Raw genomic sequence first — 18,934 nt, 5'->3', positions numbered from 1 at the left:
ATAGATAGGCCCATCATATCTACATGGGAATTCAAGAATTCTAGGACTTTGGCTCCAGATGATGGAATGGTCTGTTATTGACAAAAATGCCATTGTTAAGTGGTCCCGTCTCTTGCCCTTTTATAATTTTTGAAGTCCTCTCTTTATCTTACAAACTTAGACTTTCTCTCAGTTGTTAAATTGTTGAGTATCATTTGTTGTATCCAAATCAGTACTGTGTTTGTTTGGGGGGTCTGGTTTCAAGTTAGGGAGGGAGAAATAGACTTAGGGTTTTAGTGGGGGTCTAAGTTCACTTTTAAGTTTTTTTTTCATTTACTTGTTTGAACAGGGATAGTAATTGTCCTTTAGTTGATACATATATCAACTATCTTGGTTATCTTTCTTGGTCAGTTGCAAAGATTATCAAGGGGTTATAATAATGCTGGTGTTGTCAGAAGAGATTAGGAGATATATCTTACTTATTTCTTTTGTGTAGTTAGTTGAGTAACTAGAGTGAGGGAAATGAAGTAAGGGATAAGAGAGAAGGGGTGGTTGTCTAAGCCTAAATAGTGAATGTTGGATTAGACTATTTATGTTCTTTCTTTCCTTTTCTCTTCCCCCCCCCCAGGGTTATTGCTGAGGCTCAGTGCCAATACTACAATTCCAAATCCACTGCTGCTGAAGCCATCTTTTCCATTTTAAAGGATAGGACAGAGAGAAATTGAGAGAAGAGGGGAAGATAAGAGGATAAGAGAAAGATAGACACCTGCAGACTTGCTTCACCACTCGTGAAATGACCCCTATGCAGGTGGGAAGCCAGGGGACTGAACCAAGTCATTGAGCGTCATACTAAGTGTGCTTAACCCAAGGATGATACCACTTGGCCCCCACTTTAGGCTCTAAATGAATATGAAGGTAGCTTCTTTTAGGTATGGCAATAAATATTATGTTCTTCATTGATTTGTATCCTTTCTGATAGGGTGAATTATTTCAAATGATGATGCCAATGTTTGGTGTGTGTGTTTAAGAAGAAATATTCCCAGTTCTTTCAATACAAATAAATGAACAAACATTAGGCAGATTGATAAAAAAAATAAATAAAATGAAGTTTGTTAATAGCGTGTATACCTTGTATACATACTGGAGAAACCCAAAACTCTGAATATCTCACTCTTGTGGTCTTAGATATAGTCCTAGGTAACAACCTAACACAGAGGACTTTAGGAAGAGGAAAAAAAATCCAGCTAAATGATGAAATTTCTGCCTTTTCCAAAAAGGGAAGGAAGGAAAACTATCTAGAAAAAAAAAGACAAGTTGGAAGCAAAAATTTATTTTCCACCATCTCCATAACTGAGAAAACTTTATCTCAAAGATATCCATTCTATCTCTAGATCTCCTGTGAAACCAACCTTTTGCTAAAGACAAATCTGGGGAGGAGAGTAACACATTTTTGTTCCTTTATGCAGCCTTTTTAGAAACCAACCCTGTTGTCAGGAAAACCTTTCCTAAAGCAGAATATTTAACATCTTGATGTAACAGAGGGTGATTTATTATCCTATATGTTTAAGAAGTTACTCAGACTGAAAATAAAATATCATCACGGCCATGATATCATAATAATGTTTGGATTGAATCAGTGCTGAATGAGATTCATTTGAATTTCAGTTAATCTTACTAAGTTCAGTGTGAGGTCATGATTCTGCCCAAGAAAGAGTTTCTGGAATGCACAACATTTTCTGCATGAAGAATCATTGTCATTATGTAATGAAGTATGGCACCACGTCCTTTTTTTTCACATTCCACAAGATTTATTTCTCTATCATGCTTCTAGAATTATCTCATCCTCTCTGGTATATCCTCAAGCATCCACCTACCATATTTTATCTTAAATACAAGAAAAATCTTGTGGAGAGGGAACACAATTGTTTATTCGCATGGGTACCTCAGAGTTGGGTGAGAGTGCAGTGGTTCGGGTCACATGGTGGTAGCAAAAATGGCCGCCTTGCGCTGCAACCTTCCCTGCGTCTAATCACCAAAGTAAAAAGCGGGCAAGAGAGAGGGGGCAGAAGAAGAAGGGCTTTATAGGGCAAAAACCGGGAGTGACAAGCCGGGACAGGAATGGTTGGGAAGGGCACTTTGAGAATATTGTATTAACTCTCACGGGAACTGGCACTAGCCTGAGGGGACAACATGGCAGAACAGGTGCGTCAAGAATGTCTCAACCCCCGCGGGAACTGGCACTAGCCTGAGGGGACATCTGCACAACAGATTGGAAGCTGAATTAGTGTTGATGATTGTGAATGGTTTTCCACATCAGTGTAACTTTTGGTGTCTATTAACTTGTCTTTTATCCAAAATAAAATATATCTAAAGTGATTAACTGTTAACTATCAAAATTGATTTTCAATCTGTATTTTCATAACCTATGTTAAAGATAACAGAGTTCATAATTATATAGAGGGGTTGGGTGGTGGCCCACCTGGTTAATTGTACATAGTCTGAAGTACAAGGACCCGCACAAGGATCTGGGTTCAAGCCCCTGCTCCCCACCTGCAAGGGGGGGGGGCATTTCACAAGTGGTAAAGCAGGTCTGCAGGTGTATAACTATCCTTCCCTTCTCAGTTTCTCTCTGTCTTGTCAAATAAAATGGAAATAAAAGTGGCTGCAGAAGCAGTGGATTCGTAGTGCCGGCACCAAACTCCAGCCATAACCCTGAAGGAGAAAGAATTACATGGGCATTATAAAAAAGAAAAAAAATTCAGATGTGGTATTTTTTGGGAGCCATTAGTCTGTCAACTACAATATGTAAATAAACACCTTGTATAGTATACTCAGTGAGGCTATGTGTTGGAGTAGAAAGAAATCATTCTATTATTACTCTTTTTTTAAAAATTTTTATTTATAAAATGGAAATGTTGATAAGACCATAGGATAAGAAGTATACAATTCCACACAACTCCCACCACCAGAACTCTGTATCCCATGCCCTCCTTTGAAAGCTTTCCTATTCTTTATCCTTCTGGAAGTATGGACCCAGGATCATTATGGGATGCAGAAGGTGGGAGGTCTGGCTTCTGTAATTGCTTCCCCACTGAACGTGGGCATTGGCAGGTCAATCCATACTTCCAACCTGTCTCTCTCTTTCCATAGTGGGACTTTCCCTCAATGTGGATCAGTTTTGTCCAAAGATATAATTTGTAGCTGAAAGGTTTTTGCTCTCCTACAGACACAAATAATATATTCCTTAGAGTTAAATAGAATTAAAAATGTAAAAGTTGAAGATGGGAATATATGAAAGTTCTCAATAGGGGTTTTTAGTCCCAGTGGCATAGAGATTCATAGAATGGCTTGGTTTATGTTCTTATCATTGATGATAACTTGAGAAGTTTTAAATTATATATATTTAAATTATATATGTATAATATTGATTTTGAGAAAAGCATTGTTTATAAGACTGCATGTATTAGAAGCTTTTTATCTCTTCAATGTATGATACTGGACTACACCAACCACTGAAGTACCACTGCCCCCTCACCAAAGTCCACTGGATCCTTTCTACCTATGTAGCCAAGTCTCTCCCTGACTCCAACTGGGAATTTTTTTTTTGCTAAAGGTTTTATTTATTTCTTAATAAGAAAGATAGGATGAGAGAGAGAAAGAACCAGATATCACTGTGGTTCATGTGCTGCCAGGGATTGAACTTGGGAACTCTTGCTTGAGAGTCCAGTGCTTTATACACTATGCTGTCTCCCAAACCACATATTTTTAAGAGGCACTATATGTTTTCTTCAGCCATTGTCAAGGGAACAAATAGGGGAAAGTCATATTATTCAAAGAGATGTGTGTAAAACATTTGATTTGGGAGGGGAACAAGACCAGTACAAATTGCTAGAACTTCAAATTTGAAATGAGAAATAGTAGAAGAGGCTGGTAAGATGGGCCAGAGGATGAGTAGCTATATGTACTGGGCTGAAGAAGGAACTTCATCCTGTAAGAATTGACAAACTTCCTTAACCTGTGTTTAGATGAGGAGAAAATCCTTCATTTATAGATAAAAACACCATAAGCACATTCTATAATAAAGTAGAACAGGTATTTGATTACTCACAAGTCTTCATAGCGTACTATTTTTAGATATATATTTTATTTATATATTTATTTACTGGATAGAGATAGACATCAAGATACATAAGCGGAAAGACAGGGTGAGAGAAAGGGAGACACCCATAGTCTATTGTTGACTATTGAAGCAAGGTTTAATTTCTTACTACATCATTTTCCATGCTTGTTGGAACATTATCTAGCTTGCTTGATCATAATAGTTTTTCTTTAAATCCTAAAAAGAATACTTATTTGCCCAACCTTGGTTCCCTTTTTGATCTCACATCACATTAGATTCTCTAATGGAGAATATACCGGAGGGAATAAAATTAAACGATTTAGGCTTTTGCTTTTTAAAATGGATTAATGGTAGATATATTGTCATTTTCCATGAGAAACAGATTGCTTTTAAAGAAAAGTCTTTCTAAGCATGACTGACTGCTTTATCTTGCCATTTGCATTCAATAGAATCATGTGAAATCTGTACCCATGAATTGAATTAATTACCTGGACTGTTTTTGTTAATCTTCATGAATTATTCTAGTAAAAAAATTGCATTGTATGAATGCAATACAAACTATCACAGTTACAAATGTGTAGCTGTTATGAATATGTTAGTGATTCTATTGTCATAATAATTTTGATGATCAGACAGTCACATGAATTTAAGAAGCTTTTAAAAATGATTGCCTAGTTTCCATTCTACTTCTTTAAAAAAGAGAGAACTATGAATTCTATTCAAACAGCCAAGCCATATGATAGAGAAGCTTTGTGGTTCTTTTCTACTTAGGTGACCCCTTAGTCTATTTATTCCAAAGATGCAATGAGAGCACATGAGGACCTCTGAAAAACCAATGCTTTATACTGATTTCGGAAATAAATTTGCATGACAATACAGTCTGCTAGCACATGGGGCAAGCTGAAGTCATCACTTTCCAGCTGTCATTACTATACGGAATCAGCTAAATCTTATCATTTGATGGTGGTTTCAGTTTATTTTCGACTGAATTATAAGGCAGTCAGAATGTACAATCAGAAAATGTCAGCTTTTCAGACAGAGTTGACAGTAGTATTTCATTTACAGTGCAGCTTGCTTTTTCACTTTGCTGAGGTACAAATCACAGCAAAATTGGAAGCAGTCTTGATATATTTAAGTCAGTTTTTTTTCTTTTTATCCATTTTTAGTGTAGAAAGTGAATATCTACAGGATAAATATAATTTGTTTAACCTTTTGAAAAGGTTTCCTCTTATCACTTATTTGGAATTTCACTAAGGCTATCAATGAGCAATTTCTGGCAAACAATTCAGCACAGATGTTGAGGGGGGTCACAGTATGCCTTCCAATTTCACTTCCATCTCTTGGAAATTATTAGGTCAATTTGTCTCATACTTCTGTACTTCAATTTCCTCTTACAAAATAAAATAATAATGATATACATCAGAAATATATTAATTCCCTGTCTGTAATCTTCAACATTTATGTTATTTTATTTTATATTTTATGTGAGATAGCATTTCATGAGAGAGAGAGAGAAAGAAAGTCAGCTTCACACATGGACCAATTCAGGAATCTCTGGCGTACAAGTCCTGTGCTCTATCAGTTGAGCTATTTCTCCAATTACACCCTGCTTGTATGCTTATTGCTATATTGTCTCATTGTAAGTGTTCATTTTTCTCTTTGGTTTCTTCTCTTATTCTCCCTTAAACCTTTTATGGGTGCATTAATGACATAAAAATTTATCACTGTTATTGTATTGCATAACTCAAGAAGTACAGTTCACATTGTATTCTATGTGGAACTGTGCAGAACTGGAGGTCTCAGGATTGAGTCAAGATGGGCAGAGAGACCTGTACCTTTGTCTTCCCATAGAAGCAACAAAGCCACAGTGTTCTTAAAATTTTCGGAGGCTCTTGCCGGCGGGGCTAGCTTCACGGTGGGTAACAGAGAAGCGGAGACAACGGCTGGGCAGGGAAGCTGTATTTCTTTATTCAGGAACAACGATTCATAAACTAGGACAAACTAATCACCAAACAGAACTCTGCTGTCTCTTTGCAGCGGCACAAGCACTCTCCCTTACTCTCGAACTCAGGAACCCTCTCCAACTCTCGAACTCTGGTGGGGTCCCTAGGGGCGGGGCCAAGCGGCCCGCGAAATTAACAGGACTGATCTAATTCTCTTGGCGGGGGAGAACTAGAACCCAATGTAAAGCATACAACACCACAGGGATTCATGGAAAATCTTGCACAGAACCAGACATTCCACAGCAAGGAACAAAAAGTCAGCAAGTAAATGGGAAGGACACAAAGAGATCCCTCCTCCAGGATAAAAACCTCTCCATATAACAACCACAATGAGAAAGAGACTTATAAGGCATGGAACTTTAATCTGATGAGAAAGAGGCAAATTGTACAAACTCTCAGAACCAAATCATAGTACAGTTCTCTGCCTACAACTTTATAGTGGTGGAAAATATGAAATTAAAAGCTATAAAACAGGTAAGAGTTGTGATAGCAGCGATTGTGGGACTGTTGTATCTCGTAGAGTGCAACCATTGTGAATGTCATATTGGAATTCAGTTTCCATAGTAGTAAGTCCTAGAGGCAAATTCCAGAAATAGATCTCCCTTTCTGACTCACAGCCTGAAAAATTATGTTTCGTGCCAGACCAAGAGTGTGCACTGTTCTATCTGAACTCTACCCAAAGTAGTCTGTAGCTACTGATCTCTGGAAACCTTGAACGTCTTTCTGGTTGCTAACTAGGTTCAAACACGGACCCCTAGTTCAGATGCATAAAAACAGAATAAGAAGAAAGATGAAATTACTCACACGATTGGACCAAGACAATAACTAGAAGAAACCCCTAAATTCACCAGAGCTGTGTAAATTAATTATGAGGCAATTATTCACCATGTTCTCATCAGGAGAACAACGTGGAAAGTACCCCACTATATAGCCCTATCGCTAGACCACCGGGGTATAGATCTTCTCCTGAGTTTCTTGGTCAGTTCTCTCTGGATGTCAGCACAGGGCTTCCCCCCAGCTGCTCCTGTTTCTGAGGGCAGTTGCAAATGGAGACTCACAGTTGCATTTGGTGAGTCTTAGGGGAGTCCTCTCCTCCCTTCAGCAGTCTTTTTGTTGGTAAAAACAGACCAGAGGTGGTTCCTCAACTGGCAATCTGCCAGACTGTTACCAATATGGGCTTTAGCCCCAGGAATCTTTCCTTAGACTCCTCTTTGTCCACAAGACACATGTGTTTTTTACTCACTGGTGACTTGGTGGGTTCCCAAAGTAGTCCCAGCCTCGTCTTGTTGCTGTCTCAGGTGATCTCTGATATTCCTTGTTCTTTAAAGAAGTTTCTCGACTGGGTTGAGCTGGTGGTCGGGGCAAAGTTGTGGTCTCTGGATGCTCTGGTGATTTGGTGGGTTCTCAAAGTAGTTCTAGTTCTGTCTTCTGGTCCCAGGTAGTCTTCTTTGATATTCTGGAACAGAATTCTTATTTGAAGAAATAATCATTAATTTTTTTCTTTAACTGGAGATAGACCTTCAGGAAACTCTAGAAAGAACCAGGAAACTCTAAAAGCTCACCAAAGCACATAGTAATTGGAATGGCAAAGATAAAATATAAGGTGAAAAATTTAAAGGGTGCTAGAAAAACTAAAAGCAACCTATAAGGAAAATTCCATCATAAGACCATCAGTTGATTTCTCAATGAAAACCATAAAGACTAGGATTGATTGGAAGTTTTGAATGGAAAAGACTCTGCTTTGAAGGAGAGGTGAAGAGTTTTTCAGATAAGCTAGAGCTGAAGGAATTCAATATTATTCCTGCATTCTGCTGAGCAAGCATACAGTCCTGCACTCAAATGGAATTAATAAAGTGAAGACTCTTGGATCAGGTTTTTATATTTGGAAGATACAAAAATTATATAATGAAAAGTAATGAATATCATTAAGGAGAAGTTATCTAACAAATATGAAAGTAGTCCACAGATCTATGAAAAAATGTCCCAACTCACTTATCATTAGACAAATGCAAATCAAAACCATTGTTAGATTATTACTTCACATCTGTGAGAATGGCCTATATCAACAAAACAGGAAATGTGAGGATGTGTAGAAAAAAGAAAGAACTCTCTTACATTGTTAGTGGGAGTGTAAATTAGTGCAGCCCCTATGGAAAATACTGTGGAGGGACCATAAATAAATAAAACTGGAAATACCATTCCTTGACATATACATGAAAATACTAATGCAAAGGGCTGTATGTATCCTTATATTCATAGTTACATTATTCACAACTGCCATAGATCGGGAGAAATCTAGATGTTCACCAACAGATTAATGGATAAAAAAGGGGGTTGTCCAGAGCCATACCCCACTAGGGAAAGACAGGGATAGGCTGGGAGTATGGATTGACCTGCCAATGCCCATGTTCAGAGGGGAAGGAATTACAGAAGTCAGACCTCCCACCTTTTGTACCCCATAATGACCCTGGGCCCATGCTTTCAGAAGGATAAAGAATAGGAAAGCTTTCAGTGGAGGGTATGGGATATGGAACTTTGGTGGTGGGAATTGTAGTTGTACCCCTCTTATCTTGTGGCCTTGTCAATATTTTTTATTTTATAAATAAATTAATAATAAAAAGTATGAGAATACCCTGCAATTCAAAAGGATGATATTGTATCCTTTGGGACAAAATTGATGGAACTGGAGGTTATTATGCTTAATAAAGTTGGTTAGAAATTAAAGACAACTTTTGGACTATTTTGCTTATATATAAAACATGGGAAATCTAAACAAATGAACCTGCAAAACAAGAAAGCAAACAAACAAAACAGATATAAACAAACTCTCTAAAATGCAAATAAACAGTGAGATACTACTCCACTCCTATGAGAATGTCATACATCAGAAAAGGTAGCAGCAACAAATGCTGGAGAGGTTGTAGGGATAAAGGAACCCTTCTGCTCTGCTGGTGAGAATGTAAATTGATCCAATCCCTGTGGAGAGCAGTCTGAAGAACTCTCAGAAGTCTAGAAGTGGACCTACCCTATGACCCTGCAATTCCTCTCCTGAGAATATATCCTAAGGAAGCAAACATACCTATCCAAAAAGATTTGTGTATACCTATGTTCATAGCAGCACAATTTGCAATAGCCAAAACCTGGAAGCAACCCAGGTGTCCAACAGCAGATGAGTGTCTGTGTAAGTTGTGGTACATGTACACAATGGAATACTACTCAGCTATTAAAAATGGTGATTTTGCCATTTTCAGACCATCTTGGATAGAGCTTGAAGGAATCATGTTAAGTGAAATCAGTCAGAAATAGAAAGATGAATATGGGATGATCTCACTCATATATAGAAGTTGAAAAATAAGAACAGAAGGGAAAGCACAAAGCAGAACTTTGATTGGAGTTGGTGTATTTCACCAACGTGAAAGACTCTGGGGTGCTGGGGAAGGTTCAGGTCCTGGAACATGATGACAGAGGAGGACCTAGCAGTAGCTGAATGGAAATGTGGAAAACAGAAATGTTACACAGGTACAAACTGTTATACTTTACTGTTGACTATAAACCATTAATCCCCCAATAAAGAAATTTTAAAAAACTGTCTCTAAGATTTTGTGAGAACTATGGTGGTCATTTTTGGGGTAGTGGGAGAACAGAGTTATGGTGATGGGTGAAGTGTGGAACTATATCCTTGTATTCCTGTGTAGCATTATTGAATCACTAATTAGAAAAAGAGAAAAAACAATTAGAATGACTAGTAAGTAGTCAAGGGGAGTTAAGAATTTCAAAAATTGAAGCAGGTTTTGGAGACTCAATCTAGGATCTCAAACTTTTAAGGCATGTGCCCTGCCCACTGAACTGTACCTCAGATTACCAAAATTCTCAGTTCTTGAAAGAAATCTACTTTCTTACAAGTTTTGTAAGACTCGAGGTAGATAGTATACAGTTTGGCATTTTATTAATAGTTCTATTTGACAAACTCATTGTTGCAGCATGCAACCTGTTATATAAATATTTTCCAAATATGTTTATTGAATGAGGCAACTTGTTGATCTTCCCTCACCAATTTTAAGATCACTAGTATTAAGACATGTCCCCTCAGATTTCCCAGCAGGTAATAGGTGCTTTATGAATATTCACCAGCTGACATTTGGATTTCTGTTGTAAATCAGTACCTCTCTTCCTCTTGTTGCCCTGTCAGCCTGTGATTACACTAAAGAGGCCTTACTCATATCTAATTTCCCCACACTGAACACAGGCAGAATCTGTGCAACATAAAAGGGTCTTTTTGGCCTGTCGCTTTTGAAATGGTCTTATCTTGGTATAGACCTTTTTCCAGGGACAAATCCATAAAGAAAAGGGAAACATTATTTGGTTTGATGGAGAAATTTAGAGGATTGAGAGATTGCAAAATGCAGACCTTTGTCCAGAAATTTCATCTCCCCAGACAATAACATGTTTGTTTAATGATGAAACTGATACATTGTAATCCTGATACAGCAAATGAGTGGCAGGGACTTCAATGGCATGAAGTAGAACTAAAGGGCACCTATAAACACTAACAAAACATAATATGATAATGATTTTTTAAAGGTTTTATTTATTAATAAGAAAGATAGGAGGGGAGAGAGAAAGAGCCACATATCATTCTGGTAGATTTGTTGCCAGGGATTAAATTCAGGACCTCATGCTTGAGAGTCCAGTGCTTTATCCACTGTATCATCACCCAGACCACTATGATAATGATTTGTATACATCATACAGTCAACATGACCGAGAGCAACAGTGACTAGCATTCCAATTTCTTCCAAGAAAACCTAGTCTACTGATAAGAAAGGAAGAATAATGATAAATAAGTATTTCTACTATACTATGCATATTTTACCTAAGTGCTCAAATATTTGGCAGATGTAGATAGTGGGACTGGTTTTTCCTACTGATGGCCTTCAAATTTTGCTGACCTATGAGCAATCTATAATGTTGCTCAGAGGAGTGGAAGACTATATATCCAATGTGCATATAATATGACCCAATAATTTTTTCCTGCCTTGTTACTAGTTGAAGAGAAAGATAAAGATAAAGGACTGATAACTGTAGCCAAGATATAATTTTTGTTTCACTGGACCAAAGAATAAATTCAGCATTATTGAGTAGTACACCATCCAATATGTAGCTCACTCTTTCTTTCTTTCTTTCTTTCTTTCTTTCTTTCTTTCTCTCTCTCTCTCTCTCTCTCTCTCTTTCTTCCTTTCTCTTTCTTTTTCTTACTTTATTTCTTTCTCTGTAGCTTTTTTATTTATTGATGCTTTATGTTTGGGGCTGGGTGGTGGTTCATGTAGTGAGTACACATGCTCACTGCATGCTCAAGAACCTAAGTTCAAACCCCCAGCCCCCACCTGCAGGAGGAATCTTCACAAGTGGTCAAGTTATGCTGTAGGTGTTTCTCTCCCTATCTGTCCTTTCCCTCTCAATTTCTCTCTGTCTCTACTCAATAAAATAAAATCTCTTTCTAATTTTTTTTCTATGCTTGGCATTATACTGGCTTATATGTTTAAAAAAGTTCTTTGTTTTAAATGCAGGTGACTCAAAGACACCCAAGCAGGATTTCCAGGGGCCTGTTGCCAGGAGGTAAGTGACTGTTTCCTTGAAAATATATATATTTGAACATAGAAAAATAATGTTTCTGTTAAGGAGAATTTTGCCTACTATGAGGAGGAAACAATTTATTTTCAGCCCAAGTGTCATATTATTTTCACAGGAAAATTATAAAAAAACAAATATTTCCATGAATCATGAATATGTTCTCCTATTCAGCAAATGAATTTTTTTTTCTTTTTTCAAAAGTGAAGCCAAAAATTGCTTTGTAAGATTTAGCAACTCTGTGGAGAAGCAAGCACAACTGAGTAGTTTTCTGCACCTGTTTACTCTGAGATTCACCAGTGCAAATGCAGGGTTGCTATGCCAACTTCTTCCACACCAGTGCTACTCAGTTTCTAAAAGCAGCGTGCTCCCTTAGAGACAACCATTCACCAATGCATCATGTACGCTTTAGGATATTTTAAAACCTCTAGGGAAATATGTACATGTCTCAACTGGTGCTTTTCTTCCAAGGTTGTATGGCATTTTAAAATTATCCAATAACTCACTCCTTTTATTATTTTTCACTCAATTCTCAGGCCTCTTGCTAGTAAAAAAAAAAAGATTGTGAGATAGAATGGCTAGAAATAAAGAGAAGATTATGCTGTGGGTTGCTTTTTTTATTTTTACTTAGCTTTGAGTTTGATTTCTTGCAGGCATATGTTATAAACTGTGATGTGAAATAATAATCAGTGTACCTTATTTTAGTTGCCAACCAGCAGCATGCATATTAGCATTTACTGTATGTCCTTATAATGCCTCAGCTTTAAACACATGTGGATTCAGTTTGTTCTGATTTTGTAAAAAGCCAAGTCATGTGCTTTGGGCTACGTGTACTGAAGCCTTCTAGAGAACAAATCTGTAATTTCTCTTTTTTTCTTTACAATGACATCATGAACACATTTTGTGGTTCCATGTAGAAATGGTCTCATCAAATATGATAGTTACTGTATTTCCATATGAAATTCCATGAATTTCATAATAATTGATTTTCTGAAAATTTAATTTAGGACTTGTTGATATACTCAATCATGTTCCCGGTGATTGTGATAATAATAATGATAACAATAGTTCCAACATATGGACACATGAAATACATATTATAGGTATGTCTTTTCTTTTTTTTATTTATTTTTTATTTAAGAAAGTATTAATTAACAAAACCATAGGGTAGGAGGGGTACAATTCCACACAATTCCCACCACCCATTCTCCATATCCCACCCCCTCCCCTGATAGCTTTTCTAATCATAAAGAAAAAAGTAGAGAAAATGTAGTTAGGTTTAGCTGGCTGAAGGTGTGGGATGGATACTGAGATCTCTCTGTTCAGTTGTTTAGAGTTTAGTAGTGGAACCAGGCAAAATGAGTAAAATCTAAACAGTTGTAATAATCACTGTGAAGAAAGTAATATACTCTTACCTAGGACCTTTCTGAGACCTTGACAATATAAAGGCCTTTGAGAATGAAATAGTCATTATGTGGACATTGCTCCATCACTCTTCAATCCACTAACAGGAAAATATTGTAAAGGCACAGAGGCTTAACTGCAGGAAGGTATATTTGACTTATTATGTAACTTTTCAAGCTACATGGTTCTATAATGCCCTTCCTGGAAACATAGTTGGAACTTTTAAGCATCATGGAGAGTGTTAATAACCTTTTGCTTACGTAATGGTGCTTTGTTTTCTTAATTTTTTATATTTATTTATTTATTGGATAGAGATAGCCAGAAATCAAGAGGGAAGGGTGATAGAGAGGGAGAGAGAGACAGACACCTGCAACACTGCTTCACCACTTGTATAGCTTTCCTCGTGCAAGTGGGGTCCGGGGTCTCAAACCCAGGTCCTTGCACATGTGCTTTCAACCAGGTGCACCACCACTCAGCCCCACATAATGCCACTTTCCTTTTGATAGACTGTATTATTATTCAGATATTCAGGCAGACCCTTACAATACAATATGCTAATAGACCATGTTTGGTACAACTTTTTCAGTTCATGGAGACATCATTTAGTGCCTTATAACCACTCTACTGTAGTTGTTTCCAGAAGAGGTGAAGAAATTATAGTAATGTATAGGAGTGATTAACTCAGTATATCTATGCATACTCATCTACTAAGGATGCTGAGCGTATGTAAGATATTCCCCATAATATTGTCCCCAAAGAGGTGATTTTTTATAGTTTATGGGCGTTTCCCAATTTCCTTTGGAAAAGTAGCTGCATTAGAGCAGAGTCCAGCTGTTGATGAAAAATTGTTTGACTGAGTTGAACTTTCTTTTAACTGATCCAGTTCTTTCAGTGGATTGATTGTATTGACTAATTGTCTTGTTATTGAGTAAATAGAGACTCAACATCCTTAACAAGAAACACAGTATTTTCTTTCAATATCCCTAATTAACTTCTGTTGTCAGAGCATGCCAAAATGTAAGAAGTATCTAGTGTGAGACCTAATTTTAATTCTTTTAAAAATCAGTAGTAAATATGACACATGCTGAAATGGTGCCTACACTCCATGGGAATGCTCAGAATGATATAAAAACATCACGTTTACTAGTTGGGGCACTCATAGAAGAGATTTTCTTTTAACGAACCTACTTATAATTAGGTGATGCATGGAGTGAATGATTAAAGCGCTATAGAAAATTCATTGAGGCGAGTCAGTTGGTAGCGCAGCGGGTTAAGCGCATGTGGCACAAAGCGTAAGGACCCATGTAAGGATCCGGGTTTGAGCCCCCGGCTCCCCACCTGCAGGGGAGTCACTTCACAGTCTGCAGTGTCTTTCTCTCCTTTTCTCTGTCTTCCCCTCCTCTTTCCATTTCTCTCTGCCCTATCCAACAACAACGACATCAGTAACAACAATAGTAACTACAACAATAAAACAAGGGCAACAAAAGGAAATAAATATTCAAAAAAAATAAAAAAATAAAATTCATTGAGTACCTACTAAAAAAAAAAAGACGAGTCCTTGTATTAGAAATCAAAAGTATTATCAATGCCTTGTGTATTCTTTAAAATAAGTTATGTGCTAAACAGTACATATTTAATGTATATATATACTCATATACAATAAAGTTTTTCTATAGTTCCCTTTTAATATAAATAATGGGATTCTAGAGTATTATCCTATACTTTTAACCTAGTAATGTGACATATATAAAATCAATTCATCAGTACACACAAAAGTTCAGAATAAGGTGCTAAAGGAAATATAACAAGGCCCAGGAAAATGGCTCCCCTAAATAGTGTACCTATTTTTCCATGCCTACCACTTGAATTCAAGGCCATTCCCTACCTTCAGTGTTGTGGTGTCTTCTCGCTCTGTCTCTTTCTCTTTCTACCTTCAGAGTGCTGACACCACAAACAGATAACAAAAATAAATAAATAAAATGTGTCAGATTCTAAGACTTTAGTAATTCATATAATTTGAAGAAAGAATGTCTTCAATATCCATATCTGTCTTCCACTCACAAAGACCAAGTTCACGTATCCTCTCTTAGTGCTAATTATCCAATTAATTGGTTGCTTGTTTATTTTTCTGTTCTCTTAATATATGATACATTATATGTACTTTGTCTATGATGCTCAGCACGCTGATAATTTTTTATCTGGTTTTATGAAAGGAGATATTGTTGAGTTCTTTAAAGCTATTCTTTCTCTTTAATTCAAAGGCTGGCATATATCTGGTATTTAATAAGTATTTGTCTGATTTTTTTTTTAAAAATGTGAGGTCTTTAACCTTCACTGTAGAATCCCTATTTTTTCTCTGTTGTTGCTTTTCTTTGGTATTTGACTTAAAATACTTAACTCCCCAATGATAACTTTTTAAAAATAGAGCAAGAAAAGAATTGTGGTTGAAAAATAAATCACCTAGACATATCTATACATTGTATTACTTATAAGCTTATATGAGGAAAATATACTATCCTCATCTTTTGTTTCAAATTGCTGAGGAAAGATTTATGTGTTCAAAATAAATCTGCAATTCAAAGGCAGGAGCAATTGTCCATGGATTTGTTTGTATATAGACTTCCTGAATTTGCTGCATGAGATATGCATACATTTCTGTAATGCACACAGAGATATGTCATTACTTTAAAAATCTTAAATGTCTAACTAAGCCAAGAAAAGACTGCTTTAATAGCATCATAGATTTTGTTGCCATGATGTAAGAGCATAGTGCTATATTTTCATTTATCTGTGCTTTGCTCACTTAGACTCCTTCACCTGCAATATTTAAAAGAGTTTTCAGTGTATGTGCAAAGAGTTGGAAAAATTATTTCTTATTTGTTTATATTATGCACTTTGTGGATGTAGTTTAGTCATCCTTAACAGAGAATGAGAATATTTCTTTGCTTTGAAGATCATTAAGGCTCATCTTTAAACTGCCTCATTATATCTTTCAGAAATACAGTTTCCCTATAACAACAAATCAGGAAATTCAAAGTATTTGAAGTATGTTAGAAAAAAAAACAGATGCTTGCTATTTAAAGTACTGCAGATGATTGTTATTTCTTTTTCTATTCAAAAGACCTTCATATCCACTAAATAAATGTATTGTCTTTAAGTGTGCATCCTTCTGTGTCATGGTGGAAGGAAGTCTTCACTGTTTGTTAGAAATGAAACTGTTCTGCTAATGTTCTGCTTAACTATTCATTTTGCACAGTTGGGAAACTTGGGTTAGGAAAACATCAGTAAATTTCACTCTTCTTAGCCTAACATGAAAAATAGACAATTTAAGTATTGGTTGTTGGCTGGTTGCTTTGAAATATTAGTGCATTGAGTGAATTCAGTGGATTTTCCCCTGCCCATAATAAGCTCAGCTGTTTTTTGTAGAAAGACCAGTTATTTTTTTTAAAAAAAGTATTAATGATTTAATCATGATTAACCAGAAAACAGGGGTAAATTCCTCACAGTTCGCATCACCAGAGTTCCATGTCCCATCCCCTCCGTTGGAAACTTTCCTGTTCTTTTTACCCTCTCTGGGAGTATGGATTTAAATACTTTATGGGGTGCAGAAGTTGGATGGTCTAGCTTCTGTAACTGCTTCTTCACTGGACATGGGTGTTGGCAGGCTGATCCATACCCCCAGCCTGTTTCTGTCTTTCCCTAGTGGGGCAGGGCTCTGGAGAGGTGTGGTTCCAGGACACACTGGTGGGGGCATCTGCCAGGGGAGTCAGGATGGCTTCATGGTAGTGCCTGTAACTTGATCACTGAAAGGTGGTAAAATATAAAGCAGGAGGAGTTGTTCAATATACAGGAACCTAACAATAGGAATAGTGCCCGTCCCAGTTCGGGGAGCCAGTTGCTGGGCTAGCTTAGCAGGCGGGAGACATACGACCAGGGACTCATGGCTGAGTGGGATGCAGTTCAGTCTTTATTGATGAGGAATGCAGTGCAAGCTAGCTATCTCTAATCACAATCCTGTCCTTATATATCTCCTGAGGCGGAAGTGTCAGGAAGAGGAATTATGTAGGATAGGGGGTGGGGAGAAGGAAAAAGCGAACCAGTGGGGACTAAACCAGTGTGGGCAAAACAATGATTATGTAAATAGACCACAGCGGCAAGCAATGCAACAGAAGGAGACTTAGAAGCAGAATTTAGAAGCATACCAACAGAATAGAACAAATGAAACTATGGGTCTTTGTGTGGGAAGAAGCTAGGAAATAATTAAAGACTGGTAAGGGATGGTTGAAAACTTTCTTTAGAAACCACCCTTCATTCATATCAAGGAAATGTATGTTATTGAAATACTAAAAGTATTATTACTATTATTTATTTTTTGCTTCCAGGGTTATTTCTGGGGCTCGGTGCCTGCACTATGAATCCACTAATCCTGGAGGCCATTTCCCCCCCATTTTGTTGCCCTTGTTGTTATAATCATTGTTGTCATCAGTGTTGTTGTTGGATAGAACATAGAGAAATTGAGAGAGAAGGGGAAGACAATTGAGAGAGAGGGAGAGAAATAGACACCTGTAGACCTGCTTCACCAATTGTGAAGCAACCTCCAAGTAGGTGGAGAGCCAGGGACTCAAACCAGGATCCTTATGCTAGTCCTTGCACTTTAACGCCATATGTGCTTAACCTGCTGTGCTACCTACCGCTCGACCCTCTTAGTTTTTTTTTTTAAGTTCTTTATTGGAGGTTAATGGTTTAAAGTTGACAGCAACACACAATAGTTTGTACATGCATCACATTTCCCAGTTTTCCACATAACAATTCAACCCCTACCAGGTCCTCCTCTGCCATCATATTCCAGGACCTGAACTCTCCCCACCCCAACCCCTGTGTTCAGTTTTTTTTTTTTTTCTAATTCATCTTCAATCTTGCTAATTCTGTTTTCTGCCTCAGTTGCTCTGCTCACTTCCTCAGTTCCAGTCCTTAGCTCAGCTATTTTGTTAAAGTATTCAGTTAACTGTATCAGCTTGTTCAGTTAGTTGGGCTCTAAACTCAGCTATTTTAGTTTTTAGCTCTCTAATTACCTTGAGATAGTTCATGTTTTCTTTCAGAGTCTCATCTGCTGTTTCCCCATTTCTGACGATATTTCTTCAAAGGCTTTCCTCACTCCTGTGATTATCACATCAATTAATGTTTGGATGTTTTCCTCATTCTTTTTTGCTTCTGGCCTGTTTGGATTTTTTTATAGGCTTTTTCCTGGATCATTGTTATAGTAGTTCTTTTTGGTTTGACCATTCTATTAGGTGTGTTTTGAAATTTGTGTCCTTGGTGTTGCAGTTCCAGTATGATGTGAAGTTGTATCTGGTCTGTAGGTACCTAGACCACTGAAGCCAGGCACCTTGTAGAATGTCTCATGAGTGGGTTGTTCTAACGGTGATACCACTGCCATTGGAAGATGAAAGGTAGTGTCTCATGTGTTCAAATTGAACAGAGAAATAGATTATGGGAGCAACAAGATGATACCCACTGATGACAAGCATGGCTTATCAAGACTTGGAGAGTCCTTCCCTCACTCCTTTTCAATCTACTGATCACACTTGGCCTGTATCCACTTGTGGCTAAGTGATTTACTTAAAAAGAAGTAGTTGTTGGGAGGGGCTAGATAGCATAAGAAAAATGCAAAGAGACTCCTTTGCCTGAAACTCCAAATCCCCAGGCTCAGCACCCCATACCACCATAAGCCAGAGCTTGTCAATGCTCCAGTAAACAAAACAAATAAATAAAATAAAAATTTTTTAAAGTTACAGTTGAA

At 37.2% G+C, this 18,934-nt stretch overlaps 1 protein-coding gene and 1 long non-coding RNA gene across 2 annotated transcripts in view; one reads left to right on the top strand and one right to left on the bottom strand.

The window, feature by feature from the left end:
• LOC132541431 (uncharacterized) overlaps positions 1-18,934 on the bottom strand; it is a 610,114-nt gene that overhangs the window by 276,270 nt on the left and 314,910 nt on the right. The window lies entirely within an intron of this gene.
• SLC44A5 (solute carrier family 44 member 5) overlaps positions 1-18,934 on the top strand; it is a 182,515-nt gene that overhangs the window by 40,127 nt on the left and 123,454 nt on the right. The window contains exon 2 of the mRNA XM_060201013.1: positions 11,670-11,718. Coding sequence (XP_060056996.1) covers positions 11,670-11,718 — 49 coding nt within the window. The remainder of the gene's footprint in view (positions 1-11,669; positions 11,719-18,934) is intronic.

Source organism: Erinaceus europaeus, chromosome 11, assembly GCF_950295315.1.
Source record: "Erinaceus europaeus chromosome 11, mEriEur2.1, whole genome shotgun sequence".
NCBI classification, from domain to species: domain Eukaryota; kingdom Metazoa; phylum Chordata; class Mammalia; order Eulipotyphla; family Erinaceidae; genus Erinaceus; species Erinaceus europaeus.
The sequence above is the reverse complement of the archived record's forward strand: the minus strand, read 5'-3'. Positions and strand labels throughout refer to the sequence as shown.